This window comes from Tursiops truncatus, chromosome 3 (assembly GCF_011762595.2).
Source record: "Tursiops truncatus isolate mTurTru1 chromosome 3, mTurTru1.mat.Y, whole genome shotgun sequence".
NCBI lineage: Eukaryota > Metazoa > Chordata > Mammalia > Artiodactyla > Delphinidae > Tursiops > Tursiops truncatus.
The window spans coordinates 94,525,172-94,544,529 of record NC_047036.1 but is presented as its reverse complement, the minus strand read 5'-3'; the positions used below and the strand labels follow the sequence as shown (position 1 = coordinate 94,544,529).

The 19,358-nt window shown below is 40.9% G+C and overlaps 1 protein-coding gene across 2 annotated transcripts; it reads left to right on the top strand.

Annotated features, from left to right (window-relative positions):
- Positions 1-3,208: 3,208 nt before the first annotated feature.
- CDO1 (cysteine dioxygenase type 1) lies at positions 3,209-18,241 on the top strand. Of its 2 annotated transcripts, XM_073802420.1 has the most exons (6): positions 3,209-6,030; positions 6,168-6,373; positions 9,655-9,732; positions 11,330-11,484; positions 16,469-16,638; positions 17,507-18,241. In XM_073802420.1, exons 2-6 carry the CDS (start codon positions 6,204-6,206, stop codon positions 17,534-17,536), a joined length of 603 nt encoding a protein of 200 aa, XP_073658521.1. In that variant the 5' UTR covers positions 3,209-6,030; positions 6,168-6,203; the 3' UTR covers positions 17,537-18,241. The 2 variants fall into 2 exon arrangements, with proteins under 2 accessions (XP_073658521.1, XP_033708985.1); XM_033853094.2 differs by having other exon boundaries at positions 3,214-6,373.
- The last annotated feature ends 1,117 nt before the right edge of the window (positions 18,242-19,358 follow it).

Genomic DNA, 19,358 nt, shown 5'->3' with positions numbered 1-19,358 from the left:
TGTATACTTTGTTTTTTTCACTCACAACCTTTAAGAATATGTAGGGCTTTACACTTTTTAAAACCGTAGTTACATTATTCTGTGCTGACTATACAACATTTACTCATAAGCCTGGATCCCATAAGTTATTTGGTTATTAGAACTTAGAACACAATTCACAAAATATTTTTGCAGATGTCTGGTTTAAATGAGCTTGGGGGGGGACTAAACCCTCAGGTTATATTTTAAGTTTTCCATATTTATGAATGAGAAAATCAACATCAGTAATGCCACGCCTTATCTTACTGTGCAAAGATGACCCATTCTACATACAGTGTATATAATGTTAGAATAGTGTGCTTTGCGTCTTTGAAGCTGCCTGTGCCGAGGCCTTCACAGTGAGTTCCCCATATTTAGGGTGTAAGGTAAGCTAAGAATGTTTATCTGGAATCAAAATAAGATTGAATACTTCCTGGAATCTATGATTTCTGTAGAAGTTTTAACCCTGAAGGGACCTTTAATATCATCTACTCTGATAAGATTAGAAAACTCAAAGAGAAGTGCAGACCATGCTTTTAAATAATATAGCATTAGTCAACCAGTTTAGTTGTGTGTAACCCAAAGCGGGAAAGTACAGTGTTCAGAGGTATGATAATGAAAATCACCTTTTGTGCAGCTTCTGCTTCATTTTCCAAGGATTGTAATATACTTAGTAAGCTTCTGGACTAAGGGAATTCAGCTACAGACCACATAATGGAAGGAAAGTATTCAGAAAACAGTCCAGCAGGTTTACTTTTACAAATACTATTTTCCTTCAAAATTGTCCAACCCACACTGGATTATTCGCTGTTTCCTGAACGTGCATTGTTTGTTTGTTTTTCTGTTTCCTACACCTCCCCACTGCAAATCCTACCTCTCTGCCTAATTTATTTTTTAACTTTCTTAAAGCTTATCTGAATCTCTCAAGGAGGAGATACTCTCTCCCTCATAAGAACACAGCAAACCACCACTATTACAGCAGTTACTGCGCTTACTCCCTTACAAGCATGTCCAACACCCTTTCATCATTGTCATATCCCTGAAAATAGGATGTTTGGGGGTTTTTTATTTGGTACCCACACACATAATAGTACATTTCCTTATGCACGTATAATCAGGAATTCATTATATATTGAGTGGGATGTGGTTTGCAGAATGATTTAAAGCAGCAATAAAGGAAATTTGCATGTTTTTAATTTTTGTATGGCAGAAGATGAAAATGTTTGCAACATATGACAGGGTTTTGATGTCCAGTAATTGAAGAGCTCATTTCAGTTGATAAGAAAAAAGAACGTCTGAAAAATGGGCACAATACATTAAAATGTAATTCCAAAAAATAAAAATATAGGTGGCTAATAAAGCATGAAAAGTGCTAATCATTAGTTATAAAAAGTACAGGTAGGGCTTCCCTGGTGGCTCAGTGGTTGAGAGTCCGCCTGCCGATGCAGGCGACACGGGTTCGTGACCCGGTCCGGGAAGATCCCACATGCCGCGGAGTGGCTAGGCCGGTGAGCCATGGCCGCTGAGCCTGCGCGTCCGGAGCCTGTGCTCCGCAACGGGAGAGGCCATAACAGTGAGAGGCCCGCATACCGCAAAAAAAATAAAAAGTACAGGTAAAAACTACGAAATGCTGAGTATCACCTTTCATAGTATCAATAGTTAAAACAATTATCAGTATTGGCAACATTGTGGGGAAATAAGTCCTGTCATATTCTTGGTGAATGGAATGTGAATTGGTACTACAATTTTAGGGGACATTTTGGCAATCTCTTTCAAAAGCCTTGAAACTATAAATTTCCATTTGTTTATTCACATAGAGTGCCTACTATGTCCTCAGCATTGGAATAAGATATAAGATTCCTGTTCTGGAACTTTCATTCTGATTGGAAGGTAGATTGTCAGGTACGAATTTAAATAATTCTTGAAACTTTAAGTTGATTTTTTGAAATAATAGAAAGTAAAAAGATAAAATTTGATACCAAATATTAGATTTACCTGTCTTTTTTTTTTTTTTGGCCGCGCTGCACGGCTTGTAGAATCTTAGTTCCCTGACCAGTGATTGAACCCAAGCTCTCGGCAGTGAGAGCGCAGAGTCCTAGCCACTGAACCTCCAGGGAATTTCCTGTATTTTCTTATATGATATGGATGAAGGAAGGATAAAACATGTATGTATATTGAGTGTGATTAGAATCTTGAGTTAGAGGAATCCTTATAAATCATAGTTCCTTCTATGTTCTCATATGGAGCAGATATACCTGAAACTTATTGGTTACTTAGTGATAGCCATAAGGAAAGCCCTATCCATTTTGAGATGGATTTATTCTTTATAGAACTCTCTTCCCTCTGCCTTCCTCCTAAAACTATTTCTTCCCAGTTCTATTATATATCTAGATCTATGAGGCATATCTTTTCCCCCTTTCCCACCTCAGTTCTCCCAAGTCTTCTACTATCTTAATCATGGCAAATCCATTCCTTCCAGTTGCTCAACTAATTATTAATCCCTCTCTAACCCACTTCCAGTCTATCAGCAAATCCTGACATCTTTACCAAAACATGTTCAGAATCCAGCCATTTTTCATCTATTCTCCCACTCTAGCCAAGCCACCATTATCTTTCACTTGAACTGTAATAGCCAGCTAATTGGCTTCCCTTTATCTGCTCCCTGGTCAAAATCCCCAAGTGGCTTCCCATATCAGAGTAAAAGTTGAAGACTTTCATTGTCCTATGTGATCTGAAGTCCCCATTTCTACAGCTTACCACCCACCTCCGTGTTCATCTGTGTTATTATCCAAACACTAGACTTGATCCCATCCCAGGGCTTTTGTGCTTACCATTTCCTCCATCTGGAAACTTCCTTTCTCACTAACATCCTTCAGTCCCTGTTCAACTATCACATGACACCTCCTCACCACCTTCTACCTTCTTTCTCCTGCTTTATTTTTCTCCATCGTGTATTGTATACGGTACTATGTGTCCATTTCTCCATATATACTGTATTTGTTGGGGTAGCTACCCCCAGCCCCATTAGAACATATGCCCTCTGAGGGCAGAGACTTAAGTTTTGTAAGCAGTGCCAGGCATATAGTACATGCTTGTGAAAATGTGTCAGATGGATGGATAGACCAATATTACTGAACCTCTAATAATTCTAACTCCTTTCTCTGGATATCTATCACATGTCAACATCTGTCTTAAAATGTGATGATCATTGACATGGGCAATGCAGAGTGCGGTAGAACTACCACCTCTGAATCTAGGTATCCTACTTATGTTAATAGAGCCTGTAATGTCAGTCACTTTGGGGGGAGGGAGGGACAGTAGTTAAGTTACAATGTGCAATTCTGTGGAGAAGAATATGGGTTTTCTTTACAGAGAAACCAGAAAGAAAGACAAACAAAAAAAAACCTTGAGAGAAACAAGTCTAGTCTGCTGGATTTGAACGCACAGCCCCAGGGATCCTTAAAACTAGCAGTTGAATTACTCTAGCCAATTACCAGTATGTTTTTGCTGGAGTCACCATTCATGCATATGCAAGGCACTGTGTACTAGGTGTAGAGAAAGGAATACAAAAATGAAATGTAAAAGGAGCCTGTCCCAAACATCTCACTGTCAAGATAATCCGCCTAAGTAACTACAATACCTGCTGCAAAGTGGTAAGTGCCATAAGAAAGATACTGATTATTGCCTTAGTTGTTCAAGAGGAGATATAACTTATTTGAGAGGAAAGCATTTGAGCTAAGACCTTAAGGTAGGATCTGGACATATTGAAATGTCTTTCTAGTGTCTAGGCAGAAGGAAAAGCTTAAAGCAGAAGAATGGATTTGGTAACCACAAGGAATAGTGACTAATATAATCTGGCTGGAAGACATTTGGTAAAGAAGAAAAGTAAAGATAAAAGATGAAAAAGGAAATGAGCCAAAACATGGAGAATTTTAAATGCCAGGTTGACAAACCTAGTATGTAGGAAATAAGAGTTATTGAAAGTTTCTGACCAGGAAACATAACCAGTCTGAACTTAAGTATAATTAGTGGATGTGAGTAAAGGATCTGTACTGGGAAGGGCCAGCATAGTAATCCACCCAAAATTAGAATAGAGGCTTGAGTGGAGTGGCAATAAGAATAGAAAGGTGGAAAAACATAAAAGATATTCTGGAGGTTTAAAAAGTTAGCTATTGGTTGAAAGAGCTTGAGAATGAAGCAGGAAAGAGTAGGCAGTGGTGGATAAGGTTCTTGAGCTCGGATAGCCTCATTGTGGAAATTGAACCTCCAGGAAATGAAAAGCATGTTTGAAAGGAGTTTTAAATGTGGTATATTTCATTTGAGGTGCTAAAAGGTATTAGAGATTACTCTCAGCATGTGAGATTAGAGAGATGTGGGAGACATCCACACAGAAAGGGTCAATGAAATTGTGTTGGGGGCGTTAGAGAGGCAATGAATATGAATGTGTGAATATGGCTATATTAGGAAAGATCCTTGAGGTCTCTGAATGTCAGAAGGAGCCAGAGAAAGTAGAAAATGAACGGTCTGAAAAATTTAGAGAAGTGTAATCCACTATGAAATGCAGAAAAGTTTGTGTTCGATTTTTGTTGTTCATTCCCAATATTTGTGGATTAAAATAGCTGAAATGAAGTAATTAAGAGACTCAATAGAAAACACTGACGAGAATAAAGAAATTATGAGTAAATGATGAAAAGGGTACGAGTTACTCTGTCCCATAATTCTTTAATTAACCACCTCTACATCACAAAAGGTAGGCCTCTGGAGTGCTTTGTACCTGTAGTAGCCCTTTTGGAACAATGTTAGAATAGTTTTAGTGTAATCAGTTTAATCAGGGACGTTTAAGACTGCAGATGGCACTAGTAAACTTAAATATATACAGTATATACACATATACATACATATGTATATACATAAAAATACCTTGGAGCAAAGTCTGGCAGAAACAGACCAGTCTTCCAGAAGTCTAGACCTTTAATAACCCTGAATCCATCTATAGTGAGAAAGAAGGAATCTCTACTGGCATTTCTTCTGTCCTTCACTTTTTCCTTATTTTCATTCATACTTAACTTGTGTTAATCTCAAAGCTGCTACGTGCTACGCACAACATAGAAATGCATTTTCTTGTGTGTATTACCGGTAGGCTACTTCAGGCACAAGCCTAGAATTGAAGGATTTAAATAATCTGATTAGAACACTTTAAATTACTGTATTAGGAATCAAAAAAAATCAGCATTTCTTTGACCCATTACTTGACACATCAGGTCTTTGCCCTGGATATATTATCAATATTTAAAGGAAATGTTTGATTTTAAAAATCAAAGAGGGATACCCGGCCTTCTATTGTTTCACCAGTGTTGCTCTAGACCCCAGCCTCCCTTGTCAAGCTGTAGTTTAAGCACAGCACATTTAAATTTTTTTAAAAGAAGACTTTGACTTATTTTCACCTAGCCTTGGAGTATATTATCGATGGTTTCAATCGACAGAACAGAAGCTCTCCACCTTGGGAGTGGACTCCATACTCAGCCTTTGTAAACTGTTCAAAATCAATCCCTCGGCTCCATTTGGAAGGAAGCGTCCGTGTCCTTCCTCAGCGTACTGCGCCCCTTCTCCAGACCCCTTCTGTCGACGTCCTAGCGTCGCAAACCAAGGCAGCACAGAGGAGCCTCAGGGAGCGGGGGAGGGGGGAAGAGGGGTTGGGATGGGCGGCCGAAAGACGGCATGTTACGGTGGGGGAGAGATTGCGCGCAGCCCACCGCGAGCACCGGGACCCGGGAGAGAAGGGTTCTGCTAGGGCCGGGGTGCCGAAGGAGCCGGGGCCGTGTGCGTGGGCCTTTCCCGCACGCTCTCGCCGCCTCTGCCACCCTTCTCAGGTCGCTCCCCGCTTCTCCCCACCCTCCGAGGGACGTTGGTACATTCCCGGTGACTCCGAGAGCTTAAAAAGGGCCCGGGGAGGCTGAACCTAGCAGGTTTGGTCCATATTTGTGTGCGCGGCCCGTACTCTGATCCGCCACGGTGGGTATCTTGGCGGGGGTTTCTTTACGCTGTGGCACTCGTGCATTTGGGGGCTTCGTGGCTGTGTGTAACTGTCTGGCTAGCAGCTAGGAACTCTCACCCCCGGCTCCTCGGCTCACTCAGCTCCTCCGTCGCAGCCCAGCAGCGAGACGCGCGCCGCCAGTCCGCAAGGGATGGAGCGGACCGAGGTGCTAAAGCCACGCACCCTGGCCGATCTGATCCGCATCCTGCACCAGCTCTTCGCCGGCGAGGAGGTCAATGTGGAGGAGGTGCAGGCCGTCTTGGAAGCCTACGAGAGCAGCCCCGCCGAGTGGGCAGTGTACGCCAAGTTCGACCAGTACAGGTGAGCGTGCTTTCGCCCTGATCGCCGAGACTCTCCGGCGCCGACCCTTGAGTCCGAGCGGGCGCCGGCGCGGGCTTGTGGGGAGCGGGTCTTGACTCCCGGAGAGCGCAGGCCGCCCGGCGCCCGCAGCGCCCACCCTCCCAGTGCTCCCGGCCGTCTCCCGCACCCCAGCGCCGCGCCTCCTCGCCCGCGAACACCGGGGCGGGCGTTCGGTGCTTTGGGCCGAAGGCGTGTCCCACTGGCAGGAGACTGCGTCAGGCTCCCAGAGGGGAGGCCACCGAGCGGTGCAAGTTTTCTGTTCTTTTCTTGTTGATCAATCCCTCGGCTTCCGAACGGCCACTCCTTCTGCCACCCGCACCCCCCCGCCCCGCAAGCGGAGCCGTCGCTAGCCTAGAACACGGAGGAGATGCGGGGAGACCCCGGTGGCTGGATGCCCTCAGACTCTGGCTGTCTGGACTAACCGGGGTGTTCTCAGGAGAGCACTCCAACAGCGGTCCGGAGAAAAGGGTGACGGTGGAGGACGCAGTTAAACGACACCAATTCTCCATCACTTCTCCCTCGGTCGCTTGCAAGCAGGCGTCTGCCAACAAGCATTTTTGTTAATACAAAATAACGACTTGGGGTTGTCAGCTGCTGTTTTTCAGTTTATGATGCCCCCTCTCCCAAACCAGTTGGACTCCCCGGGCTGGGGGTTTATTTAAACCCACTGTCAGGTTCTCGAAATAAACGAGTGCTTTTCTTTCAGCCCCCAAGCAATATGCTTTTCCTTATCCTTAGATCTGAGGGTCTGGAATGTAAATTGGAGACCCCTGCTCCTCAGAGGTGCTTGAGTGAGATGCCTTGGCTTAGAGATTAAATAAAAAATGAAACAGCCTACCATTCCTCTGGGGAGAGAAGTAAAATTTAATCACCCTGAAGAATGAGGGTTTCTTTTCCGAAGGGTAACCAGCGCTTCAGTCTTAATGGTTGGTTGTGATGAGGTCAGGGAAAGGAGCATAGTTGAAAGAGAAGAATAAGAAAAGATGAGGCTTTCCTTTGAAGCCTGAAGCCGTTTCAGTTAGTCACTTTACGTCAGCATATACAGTGTGTTTGGTAAAGTTTTGTCGCCAAGGGCTGTTTCAGTTGTACTTTAGGAACTGAAATAGAAAAGTGAATACTTAGGATCCTATTTTCCACTTGCAAGTGGTTCTAGGAAATTCCTTTGGTTCCTATCCTTCTGTGGCTGCCCATAAAGCTACCAGAGTAATTTTGCCATTAGCTCCAAGTAATTGAGGGCTTGTTATGGGCTCTAGTACCCTTACAATCACTTGACACATGTATTAACTGCTAACCTCACAACAGCTCTGAGATAGGTACCATTCTTATCCCTGTTTTACAGGTGAGAAATAGTAGGCAATGAAAAGGTTGGATTACCTGCACAAGGTCATACTAATGTTCCTTAGCGGCTCCAGGATTCAAATTAGCATTATTCTAGAGCCCACACTCTAAACCACTGCTAAACCCCCTGTAGACACAAGGTGGCCATAATAGTTTTCTCCTGCCTAGATTTATTACTGACCAAGTGAAATTAATTAAGCAGGGTATGCTGTATGGACTTTTAATCTATAGAACAAGGGCATTTCCAGGGGCCTTGAATTTATCTTGATTGACAAGCTCTAAACCACTTGAAACCTTGGGATTGACCTGTTCCACGGGTTTCTGAAGTACAGCTCAGTAAAATAATGGGTGCATTCCTAGGCGGGCAGTTGGAGTAGGGAGGGAGGGAGATGGGAGAGCAGAAATCAATGTGGTAGTATTTTGCGCATGTAATAAGTGTCCTAGTACTGTGAAGGAATCTGATCTCTGACCTTGGGAAGGCCAGTGCAGAAGAATCAAGACAAAATATGTTCCACTGGGGGCCAAGCAGTAAATTGTCTGGAAGAAGCCCCAGAGAAGCAAGACCCTAGGGCTGGAGGAGGGAAAAGTAGGATCCCTGGTACAGGAACCATTTACTGTGAATTAAAGGCTGTGTGCACAGCTGCCTGCTAGGTCCTTGAAAGGGCTCCAAAGTAAGGATAACTGATATCTAAAAAGCACTTACTAATCAACTCTCTCAGTGACCCTACTCTGCCAGCACCTGGCCTCCAGCATAGGGGAGCAAGGGGCATGTGGGACATAAGTGAACAGATGACCATGTGAGCAAACAAAAGGGATAAAGATTCCTTTCCTTAAAAATTAGTCTATCGTAGAGATCAAACGTCTGGATACCAAGGGGGAAAGGGCCGGGAGGCGGGGGGGATGAACTGGGAGATTGGGATTGACATATATACACTACCATGTATAAAATAGATAACTAATGAGAACCTACTGTATAACACAGGGAACTCTACTCAATGCTCTGTGGTGACCTAAATGGGAAGGAAATCCAAAAAGAGGGGATATATGTATATGTATAGCTGATCCACTTTGCTGTACAGTAGAAACTAACACAGCATTGTAAAGCAACTATGCTCCAATAAAAAGTTTAAAAAAAATTAGTCTAAATGTATAATTATCGAACTTTGTTAATTAGATGGTGTCAAGAGTACCTGTGGGACCAATAGAAACTTTAAAGTTGATTTTTTGGAGGGGGTGGGGGATGGTGTGGATGTGGTTGTTTTGGTTTGGGATTTCTGGGGGCTAATTACTAATTTCTCCTCATTGTAAAAGGTTTAGAGTGTTATTTTACTTCCCAAGTGTAGTCGCTTTTGTTCTGGTACTTAGGTCAACGCCCGCTCTATTTGTGGAGGACGTTTCATCATGATGCTTTTGAACGTGGATGTCGCTTGTGTCTGGACTCTAGTAAGACTAAGGAGAATTCTAGAACAGCTAGTTAATGGAACCTTGTTTCTCAAATTCTGGTTTAGCTACAGGGAGGGGGAAAAAAGACAATAGCCAACATTCTTGCCTAGAGCAGTAGTGCCCTTTGAAAATGCTTTCTGTGAGAAATTTTTATTCTTTTTATCAGTTTGAGGCTGTCACATGGAGACTCAAGGAATTTAATTTTTTTCTCTTACCTTTTTCGTGCCATTAATTAGAACTGAGCAGCTATAAACACAGTGATTCAAAATACAAAAATGTCTAAATGAACTGTGAAAAAATACTTGCTTTCATTTGTGCTCGATTTCTAATTAGACAACCACATTTAAAGTTGCTTCTAGGTAAAAATATTAGCATTTGTAAATGAATGATACTATATGACACACTTATTTTTCCATTTGTCTCATCGACCAAATTCAAACTTCTGAAAACGTTCTTTTCAGATATACCCGAAATCTTGTGGATCAAGGAAATGGAAAATTTAATCTCATGATTCTATGTTGGGGCGAAGGACATGGCAGGTAATACAACTATTCATTCAGATATTTATTCAGTGTTTATTCCAGCATGTGAAAAGTACAGTGCCAGGCTGGCCACGTGCCTTGTGAGCACTAACAAATCGCATGTTGTAATTATTTGTTCACAATGTCCCCTAATCCCAGCAAAAATTCTCATGGGAATTAGCGTGAGGGGATTAGCATATACCATGTATTATGACAGACCTTCCCCCCAAATGAGTAGTAAATCAAAGGAGGTGGAGGTAAGTAACCAGCTTAATTATTCTCTCTGTGTTCTGTGGAGTTAAACTTTCTATGAAGTTGTGCTAAAACTTGACCTTTGTGGTGCTTTGAAGTGTGTAAACAATTGTCGGACCAAAGACCAAAGCATCCAGATTTGGAGCTAGAAAAGCAAATCACAAATTCAGAAAATTTCTTTCTACTTCAAGCTAATTGTTTATTTTCTGTATACAGAAGATAAGACAACTTAGACTAATACCAATTCTTGAAACTTGGTCCCTTAATTTTTCCTTAGTTTATACATTTGCAAGTCTTACTACCAGTCAAGTATTGTTACCTCTTTAAGCAGATCCTTCTCAGTCTCTTGAGAATGGTAAAAAAAAAAAAAAAAAGCCAATAATCCAGACCCATTTTTGGTGGGAAAAAGTAAACATGAATTTACAAGATTTTGGAAAGTTAGGTCTATAGAGTGCATTTACTTACTCATATAGAATGAGGTTGTTTTCATTCTCTCAATATTTCTTGAAAGCAGATTATATGTCAGGAGTAGAACAAGGCTCTGTGAATTAGAAAACAAGTTCTCATGATACATATACGGGGTAACAGAATTCAACATATGAAATACATGCTATAGCATATAGCATGTTGTAATTGCAGGTTCATATTTTTTAATCAACCCTATAGCTAATACTACGTAATAAACTTAAATACTATTTAAGATTATAGGAATAAATTCTTTCCTCAGATCCAATTTGCTTTTTTTCTCCCATCAATACTGGGAGGTAATCACAGATAGGATACTCTAAATGTATAAAATATTAACATTTCATATGCTTTATAGTATAATTTTCGGCTGCTAACACACATGTGCATACCTTTTGTCCCCCAGAGGAAGGAGAAAAAAGAAAAAGCCTGGGGAAAAAACACTGTTATGTGATCTTCTCAATGTGATGCAGTTACAGATAAAGGATTTTTATCCACTCTAAAATTTCTGTAATGTAGTTTTTAAGTCAAGTTCTAGCCCAGCTTAATTGAGTTATTAAAAGCTATATTTTGGAGAAGATAAATGATTACTGGTTTTGTGTTTCTGTTATCAAAGGAGTATTACAACAAGGTTTAAAAAGATGAATTGTTCTTCTGTAAGGGTATGGGTCAAAACTGTACCCCTTATATGCATTGATATGGAAGACGTAGTATTTTATTACTTTGCCCTGAACAATGTTGAATTATAAATTGACGACATTTAAAACTCCAGCTGAAATGGATGTTGGCCTGGGAGACGTCCTATTGACAGTTGGCAGCTGTAAGCTCTGGACAGATTGTTACAAGTGTGGGTTCTGGACCATCTACTGAGTTTAGTTGTCATTTTGTGTATATATAGCAGTATCCACGATCACACTGACTCCCACTGCTTTCTGAAGATGCTGCAGGGAAATCTAAAGGAGACATTATTTGCCTGGCCTGACAAAAAATCCAATGAGATGATCAAGAAGTCTGAAAGAATCTTGAGGGAAAACCAGTGTGCCTACATCAACGGTAACATCCAATTTTTCTAACAACAAGTGGGAAAAACCTTGAGCTCCCACTTGAAATATTGCTTGCTTATATGTGTGCAATAGAACCTGGATCGTGGAGTCATGATTTCATCTGCTTAGGAAGTGATCTAAAAGCAGTGGGTTTTGTCTTTTTAAAGCTTTGCGTGTGGATTGGAATCACTTATTAAAAACATATGCATGCAGGTTAGTGTCCACCGAAGAGTCATTTACCTACCAAGTCTTAGGACAGTTAGAATCGAACATGAATTTACATAAGTAGAGTCTTTTAATAAAGGCGTGAGGCCAACTTGGAAGTGTTAGTCTTTCATTAGAAAATGTAAAGAAATGTTCCGGAACTGATTAAGAATGCTAGCTAGTCCCTGTTTTACTAAAGTGCATACAGCTTACTTTAAAAAGAGTATTCTCAAGAGAAGCTTTTTGAAGCACATTATTTAGCAATGATTGCTAGATCTCTTACAAAGAATTCATTCTTTCTTCTAAATGTGGTATGGGAGAGCCAAATGCTCTTCAGTAGAGGCAGTGATTAACATCTGTGTTCCTAAAGGACTTAGTAACTTTCCAAAAAGCTCCTTAAAGCTTCCATGAGATAACTTTTTTTATAATTAATTAATTTATTTTTGGCTGCGTTGGGTCTTCATTGCTCTGTGCGAGCTTTCTCTAGTTGCGGCGAGTGGGCTTCTCATTGTGGTGGCTTCTCTTGTTGTGGAGCACGGGCTCTAGGCACATGGGCTCAGTAGTTGGTGGTGCACGGGCTTAGTTGCTCTGAGGCATGTGGGAGCTTTCCCTACCAGGGATCGAATCCGTGTCCCCTGCATTGGTAGGCGGATTCTTAACCACTGTACCACCAGGAAAGTTCTGAGATAACTTTTTATATTATTCCCATTTACAGATGAAATTGCCAACACATAGGAAGATTAAATAACCTGTCCAAGGTCACTCAGGATTTGAACCCAAAGAATTTGATGCCAAAGCCCATAGTCTTAGTTGGGATGCTGTCCCACTTATATAAAATAAAATATTACAGAGGTTTTTCTGGCAAAGCAGGTTCGTTCTTCTCAGATCTTAATGTTCAGTATTGGCCTTGATACTTGGCCTACACTTGTTCAGTTAGTTTAAGAATGCAAGTCAGTTACAGAAGTCAGATTGTATAGGAAGTTTTTCCCCCATTCACATAACAAAGGAGTTAGTTTCTCAGATGGTAGGAGACTCTTATTTGAGGGTTGCTGTATGTAGCAGGCACACCAGATTTCTAAGAACAAGATTGCTGGTACTGCTCAGAAGCCAAAAGCCTTTCAGAGTAATAACTTTCAGCTAGAGTCATAGAGTCATTATAAAGCTACATTAGATCTTGGAGAACACCTAAGATTTTTTTTTTAAGGGTCTTCAATGCAAAAGTCTATAGGAGCCAAGCAGGTAAAGTGAGTGAGTGATGCAGGCCGGAACTAGGCTGTGGGAACTGGTGTGCAAGCTGCCCTGTCTAAAGGGACAACGTGGTCACCCAGCTCCAGTGAGATCGTCCTGACTTCTTTTTCCATAGAGGTGGGAAATTCTGATTGTTACGGGAAATTTTGCCAATCAGTAAAATACTCTATAGGACAGGCGAAATATTTCTGTAGATGCATTACTCAAAAGCCACCAACTTGTAACCTTTGATTTTTTACAGATGCAGGAGGAGGGCTAGATGTGGTTAGTGATTAGGGGGGAAAGGTGTTTCAAGTACAAGAGAGAACATGGGTGAAGGCACAACCCATGTTCAAAGAACGTTGTTCATTCAAACGTTGCAAAGAATGAAGACTATGCAAGAACGGTCTAGCCAGAGGGGAAGATGAATGGGCTTGGATAGGAGTAGTAGGAGAGTAAAGTAAGATCAGGGCCTTAGCCTCCAAGACTAGCTTAAAGTAAAAACTTTCTTTGGCCAGCAGAATTTTGTTCGGGAATATCTTGATTAATCCAGTAGCAATATGCGTCATAGGGTGGAAGAAAGGGAGAGTGGGGCAAGGAGATCAAGTTACTTATTGTAATAGGCAGAAGGTGAACATCGCCTCAACCAAGCTGGCATCCCTAAGTATCACCAAGAAAAGTCCTATATTACTGTGACAGAGAGTAGTACATCATTGGCATAAAGGAAAAGGAGGCAAAGACATAATAATAATGCTGGGATTACTAACATTTAGGGATCAGACGTGAGCTTTGGGGACTTCTAAAGGATGGGTGACTTGTTTTTGTGGGATCTTTGCTTGCATTGGGTGGTCTATTGGAGGTGCAATTGGAGGAAAAAAAAATTATTTGTATAAAGGGCAGTCAGTTCTTCAGAATGTTTAGCTTTTGTTCAAAAGCAAGCCAGTGTATTATAAAAGCAGTAGGCTATAGAATCAAAGAGTTTGCAGATCTGAGCATTAGGCCCCATTTTTTGTTTTTGTTTTTGTTTTTGTTTTTTTTGCGGTACACGGGCCTCTCACTGTTGTGGCCTCTCCCGTTGCGGAGCACAGGCTCCGGACGCGCAGGCTCATCAGCCATGGCTCACGGGCCCAGCCGCTCCGCAGCATGTGGGATCTTCCCAGACCGGGGCACGAACCCGTGTCCCCTGCATCGGCAGGCGGACTCTCAACCACTGCGCCACCAGGGAAGCCCAGGCCCCATTTTTTTAAATGACGAAGACAGAAGATCCAAGAAGTTCTGAGTTGTTCAATGGTAGTCAGTCTAGCTGGGAGTAGAACCAAAGTCGTCTGCTTCTGGGCTTTGCTCTTCTTTGTCGTGCAAGCTCATGGAGCTAGATTGTAAAGCATAAGGCCAAATTAGGTGCCTATACTAACTACACTAATGCACTGAATTCCTTCCTTGATTAATCGTCCAACTCTCTCCTTACTATATAAATTTCTTATCAACATAGTTATAAAAATCAAGTATTTTGTTTATTTTGATCTTCTTGAAGGCGTCTCCCCCAGGCCTTTTGACTTCCTTCAGTGTGGATTGGTTGGCTAGGGCTCATCCTGTGGTCCCCTCACATCATCCAGGCTTTCCCTTTATTCTCTCCTGGTGCTTATTCCCTTGTTTCCTGGTCTCGTCTGCTTTGTCTTAGGTTCGTGGCCTTGTTTTGGTGGAACATATCCTCCAACGGCCCTATGAGAAAGGGTTCATGGAAAGTAAATTTCTGAGACCTCTGATATCTAAAAATCTCTATATACAACCCTTGCAACTTGATAGATAATTTAGCTGGATATGAAGTCATGACGTGGCAGTCATTTTCTCTCAGAACTATGAAGGTAATCTTTTGTCTTTCAGTTTCCATTCTTCTTGTTCAAAGCCTGGTATCATTCTGATTTTTGAATCTTACTATGTATGAATCCTATTTTTTCTCTCTAGAAACTTTTGGGGACTTCTCTTTGGGTGTCTTTTCTCTGTCCCCAGTATCACAGTGATGCAGTTTGTTTCATGACACTCATTGTGGTGGAAGCTCAGTAGGTTCTTACAATCTAGAAATTCATGTCCTTCAATTCAAGAAAATATTCTCAAGTTGTTTCTTTGATTTTGTTGTTGTTGTTCTGTTTCTGAAACTACTGTTGATCAGATATTAAACCTCCTGAACTAGCCCTCTAGTTTTATGGGGTTTGGGGGTTTTTTTTTAATCTTTCCTATGTTCTATCTTTGGCCCTTTGTTCTTTGAGTCTTTGTCAGCTTTTTCTTCCAACCCCTCTATTCAGATTTTTATTTCTGCTATCATCTTTATATTTCTAAAACCTCTTTTTATTCTCTAGTCCTTTTTATATAGTATTTTCCTCATCTCTTTTTTTTTTTTTTTCTTTTTTTTTGGCCACGCTGTGTGGCTTGCAGGGATCTTAGTTCCCTGACCAGGGATTGAACCCATGCCATAGCAGTAAAAGCTCCAAATCCTAACCACTGGCCTGCTAGGGAATTCCCTTCCTCTTAGCTCTGTGAAGATATTAATGATAAGTTTTTGGTTTTGTTTTTTTAAGGCTTCTCTTGAGTAGTGTCTATTTCATGTTGCCTTTTTTTCAGGTTGCTCTGGCCTCTTTTATACTAGAGGCTCTGCTCACATGTGTGATGGCCTTGACTATGTGCTAATATTTAAAAGCCAGAGACAAAAAAGTTAATTGGTAGCTTTCAAACATGGATGGTGTTTGTCAACTGGACTTCGCTCTAGGATCGTCTGGTAAATCTTTTCCTTGAGGAACAATCAGTGATGATATCCTCAGGACTTTTTTCTTGAGCTGATTAGATTCTCAGAGAAGCTGCTTCCCATCTCCTGCCTGGAGAAGAAATTCCTGTCTGGCAGCATTCTGGCAGCCATGTGATGAAGAAAGTGGAGATCTTACCACTCAGTGTGTAAATTTTCACTTAAGTCACCTGTTTTTCACCAGGTATCCACCAGTCCTGAGTTTCTCTGTTGTACTCTTTCTAGAGAATAGATCTCTGATTTCTACCAGGGATGGAGGGAAGGTGAGGTGGTGAAAAAGCTTTGTGACGAAACTTAAATAGGCTTCAACCAGTTCTTGTGTTTATAGCCCATGTTCACCTTCATTTCAGGAAGTACATGTGCTGCCAGTTCCTGAGCTGTTAGTTTCAGGATATAAATCAGGTTATTTCTTGGCCATCTCCAAGGGTAGCTGAGGATTTAGCTTTCTCTCCTCTGCAAAGCCATCCATCTACTTCTAAGCTTTCAAATTTTTAAAGATTTTTTTTAAAACTTTAATAAAGTTTTTTCTTTTCCCTTTATCTTTGTATGTTGATGTCTTTTTTATTCTTTTACTGCCGTTGTAGGGAAGTTTTTAGGAGAAAGCAGAATACGTGTCATTTACTATTTTTAACTGGAAGTTCAATTCTAACTAACTTTTAATAATTCATATGTATCAGTTGATTTAGGATCTTGGGCAATTGACCAGATTTTTACCTACAGCTAGCATCTAAGCTCCTTCATCTACCCATCCCTCTTCAATATTGTTTAGATTCCATTGGCTTACATCGAGTAGAGAATATTAGCCATACAGAACCTGCCGTGAGCCTTCACTTGTACAGTCCGCCTTTTGATACGTGCCATGCCTTTGATCAAAGAACAGGACATAAAAACAAAGTCACCATGACATTCCATAGCAAATTTGGAATCAGGACTCCATTTGTAAGTATAATTTCTCTCTCCTGTGTTTAAATGCTTTGTGGGTTGGCAGCATTACACTGATGCATTGCTTTTTTGTTCTAGGTATTATTTAAATATCTTAAGTTTTAAGTATTTTTAAGTATTCTTGAGATAAGTCTTAACTTGGAGAAAAGGCCCATTATATTCTATTATTTTCTTTAACTTTGGAGACTGTATTTTCAATTTATAAAATAATACTTAAATTAGATGCAAAGAATTGCTTATTCAAAATTTCAAACTGTATGCTTATTCCTAAAGAAAATATTTTCTCTTCATTTATTGGGGAAATAAGAGTGAGAACTATATTGATAAAACTGCTACTACTATGACTTAATGTTCATAGTTCCAGTTTGCTGAGATAACACAAATAACTTACACAGTTAACCTTTGCAAAGTTGAGACCCTATTCTGATAACAATAAATAAAGAAACTTGCCTGTTTTGATTGCCAAGCTGCTTTGTCTTTGAGTAGTGATGGCAACCAACAATAATATGGTGTGGCGATCTTCTATCACTGAAATAAATTGGCCATTTGGGGGAATGGTCTTTAGTTAGTCATGGGAATGCCCAGAAATACACAATGCATGAAAACAAAGACTGAACATCCTTATCAGTCTTATGAAAGTACAGCCTTTGAAAGAAGCTAGGGCAGAATTTTCTCAAGTGATTGCTCTGCTTATTTCCTGCATTACGAGCCCCAAGAGATACTCTTATCACAGGAAGGAAACAACAGGGCTCCATTGCCATGCAGTGGATTTTCATATACTGCCAGAAAAGCAGGACTACTTAGAACAAGCAGAAATGTCTCGTGTAAAGATTCTTACACAGCTTTCTTTTTTTCTTTCTTACAGACAACTTCAGGATCACTGGAGAACAACTAAGGAGCCCCAGACCCTCTGAGGTTTTACTTTAAGGTCCGGTGAAAGTTTTGCCTTGGACAGGAAGCCCTCCTTCCATTTGCTGTCCAGTAATATACTTTACAAGGCCAATACTTAGATCTACTATAAGGCAGATGCTAATTATAAGGCATTAAGTAAGCAAATAGTGCCCTGAGCTACTGTAGAAGAAAAAATCCCACTAAAGATAAAAAGGCTTGTGATTTTAAAGGCCAAATCAAGTGCTCCACTCATTGTACCCTCTAAACCCATTGGAACTATACTGGGAATGTGGATGAAGGTTTTTATAGTTTTTGGAAACACTGGTCTCTGAACTATAATTAGCAATAAATAAAAACAAGACATCAAACCACCCACCTTGTTACTTGGAGGACTAAATGTAGATGTCTTCATTATACTTTGTATGTTCTTAATATTTGAAGAGAAGTTTTTGAATCTGTGCATTTTATTTTTTCAATCTTATTTTACAAATTCCTGTTCTATAAATAATAGGGTATTGTAGATAGAGAAACTTAAGGCACTTTGCCATTTGGTAATGAAATGAAGGGCAGAAGATTTGGAAAAATACAGGTACCCAAACCCACAACAAACCAAAATTCTAAACTCATGTCTAATGTGTCCAGTGGTCAAAGACTTTGTACTGCTGCCAGAATTGCCAAATAATTTTAATAAAAGTGGATTTGAACATAATTTGAAGTTGTCTTTCTCTTTCACATAAGAATTTCATATAATTCACGGCTTCTTAGGTTCATGCAGACTACCAAAAGCACTGCAAAAGATGCTTTTATGATGTAAGAATATAAGAAGGCCAAAAACTGCATTCAAAAGGAGCTTACTGGGCTTCCCTGGTGGTGCAGTGGTTGAGAGTCCGCCTGCCAATGCAGGAGACACGGGTTCGTGCCCCAGTCCGGGAAGATCCCACATGCCGCAGAGCGGCTGGGCCTGTGAGCCATGGCTGCTGAGCCTGCACTTCCAGAGCCTGTGCTCTGCAACGGGAGAGGCTACAACAGTGAGAGGCCCGCGTACCGCAAAAAAAAAAAAAAAAAGGAGCTTACCTTTTGGGGCTTTTATATGTGTTCACTAACTGGCCAGAGATACCAACCCGAGGGTCTCTGGCCCTAGGGCAGCTCATAGACAATCAATTTAGCCTGAAAATTGTGTGTGAGGTCTGTATGTGTTTAAATATGAATTGGATTCCAACAGTTAAAAACCAGAGATTTCACAGAAGAAGGAATGGACTTTGAAGTATCTGGCAAGACTGAACCTGCATTGCGTTTTCACTGCTATCACTTAATGGGGCTGGGATCTGCCCCTTGGACGGGGCCGCCTCCCTGATCTGCTACAATCCCCAGCTTGCCTGTTTCCCTTATTCATGTTACCTACAAAGCCCACATGTGCATTTGAGTTTGCTACCCCCACTTTAGGCAATTTTCTTAGGAATATCTGTCGTAATCTTGGAATTTATTATCTCTGGGAACTTAATTAGAAAGTAAAGTCCTTTGAAGATGGTTCTGGTTAGGCCATTGATTGTGGTGTTTATACCATGTCATAGAATTATTTACATCATTATACCTGTGCTTCCTCTCACCTTTGAGAAGGATGTGAACATTTACTGAGTACTTACAATATACTAGGCATTGTTACAAGTTGCTTAGATGTACTAACAAACTGAATTCCAGAAAACTTCCTTGTGAATTAGGTACTGTACTGGTTTTCTACTGCTGCTGTAACACTACCACAAACTTATTTTCCTACAGCTCTGTTGGTCAGAAGTCAGAAGCTTCATGGTGTCATGTGCAAGGCTCAT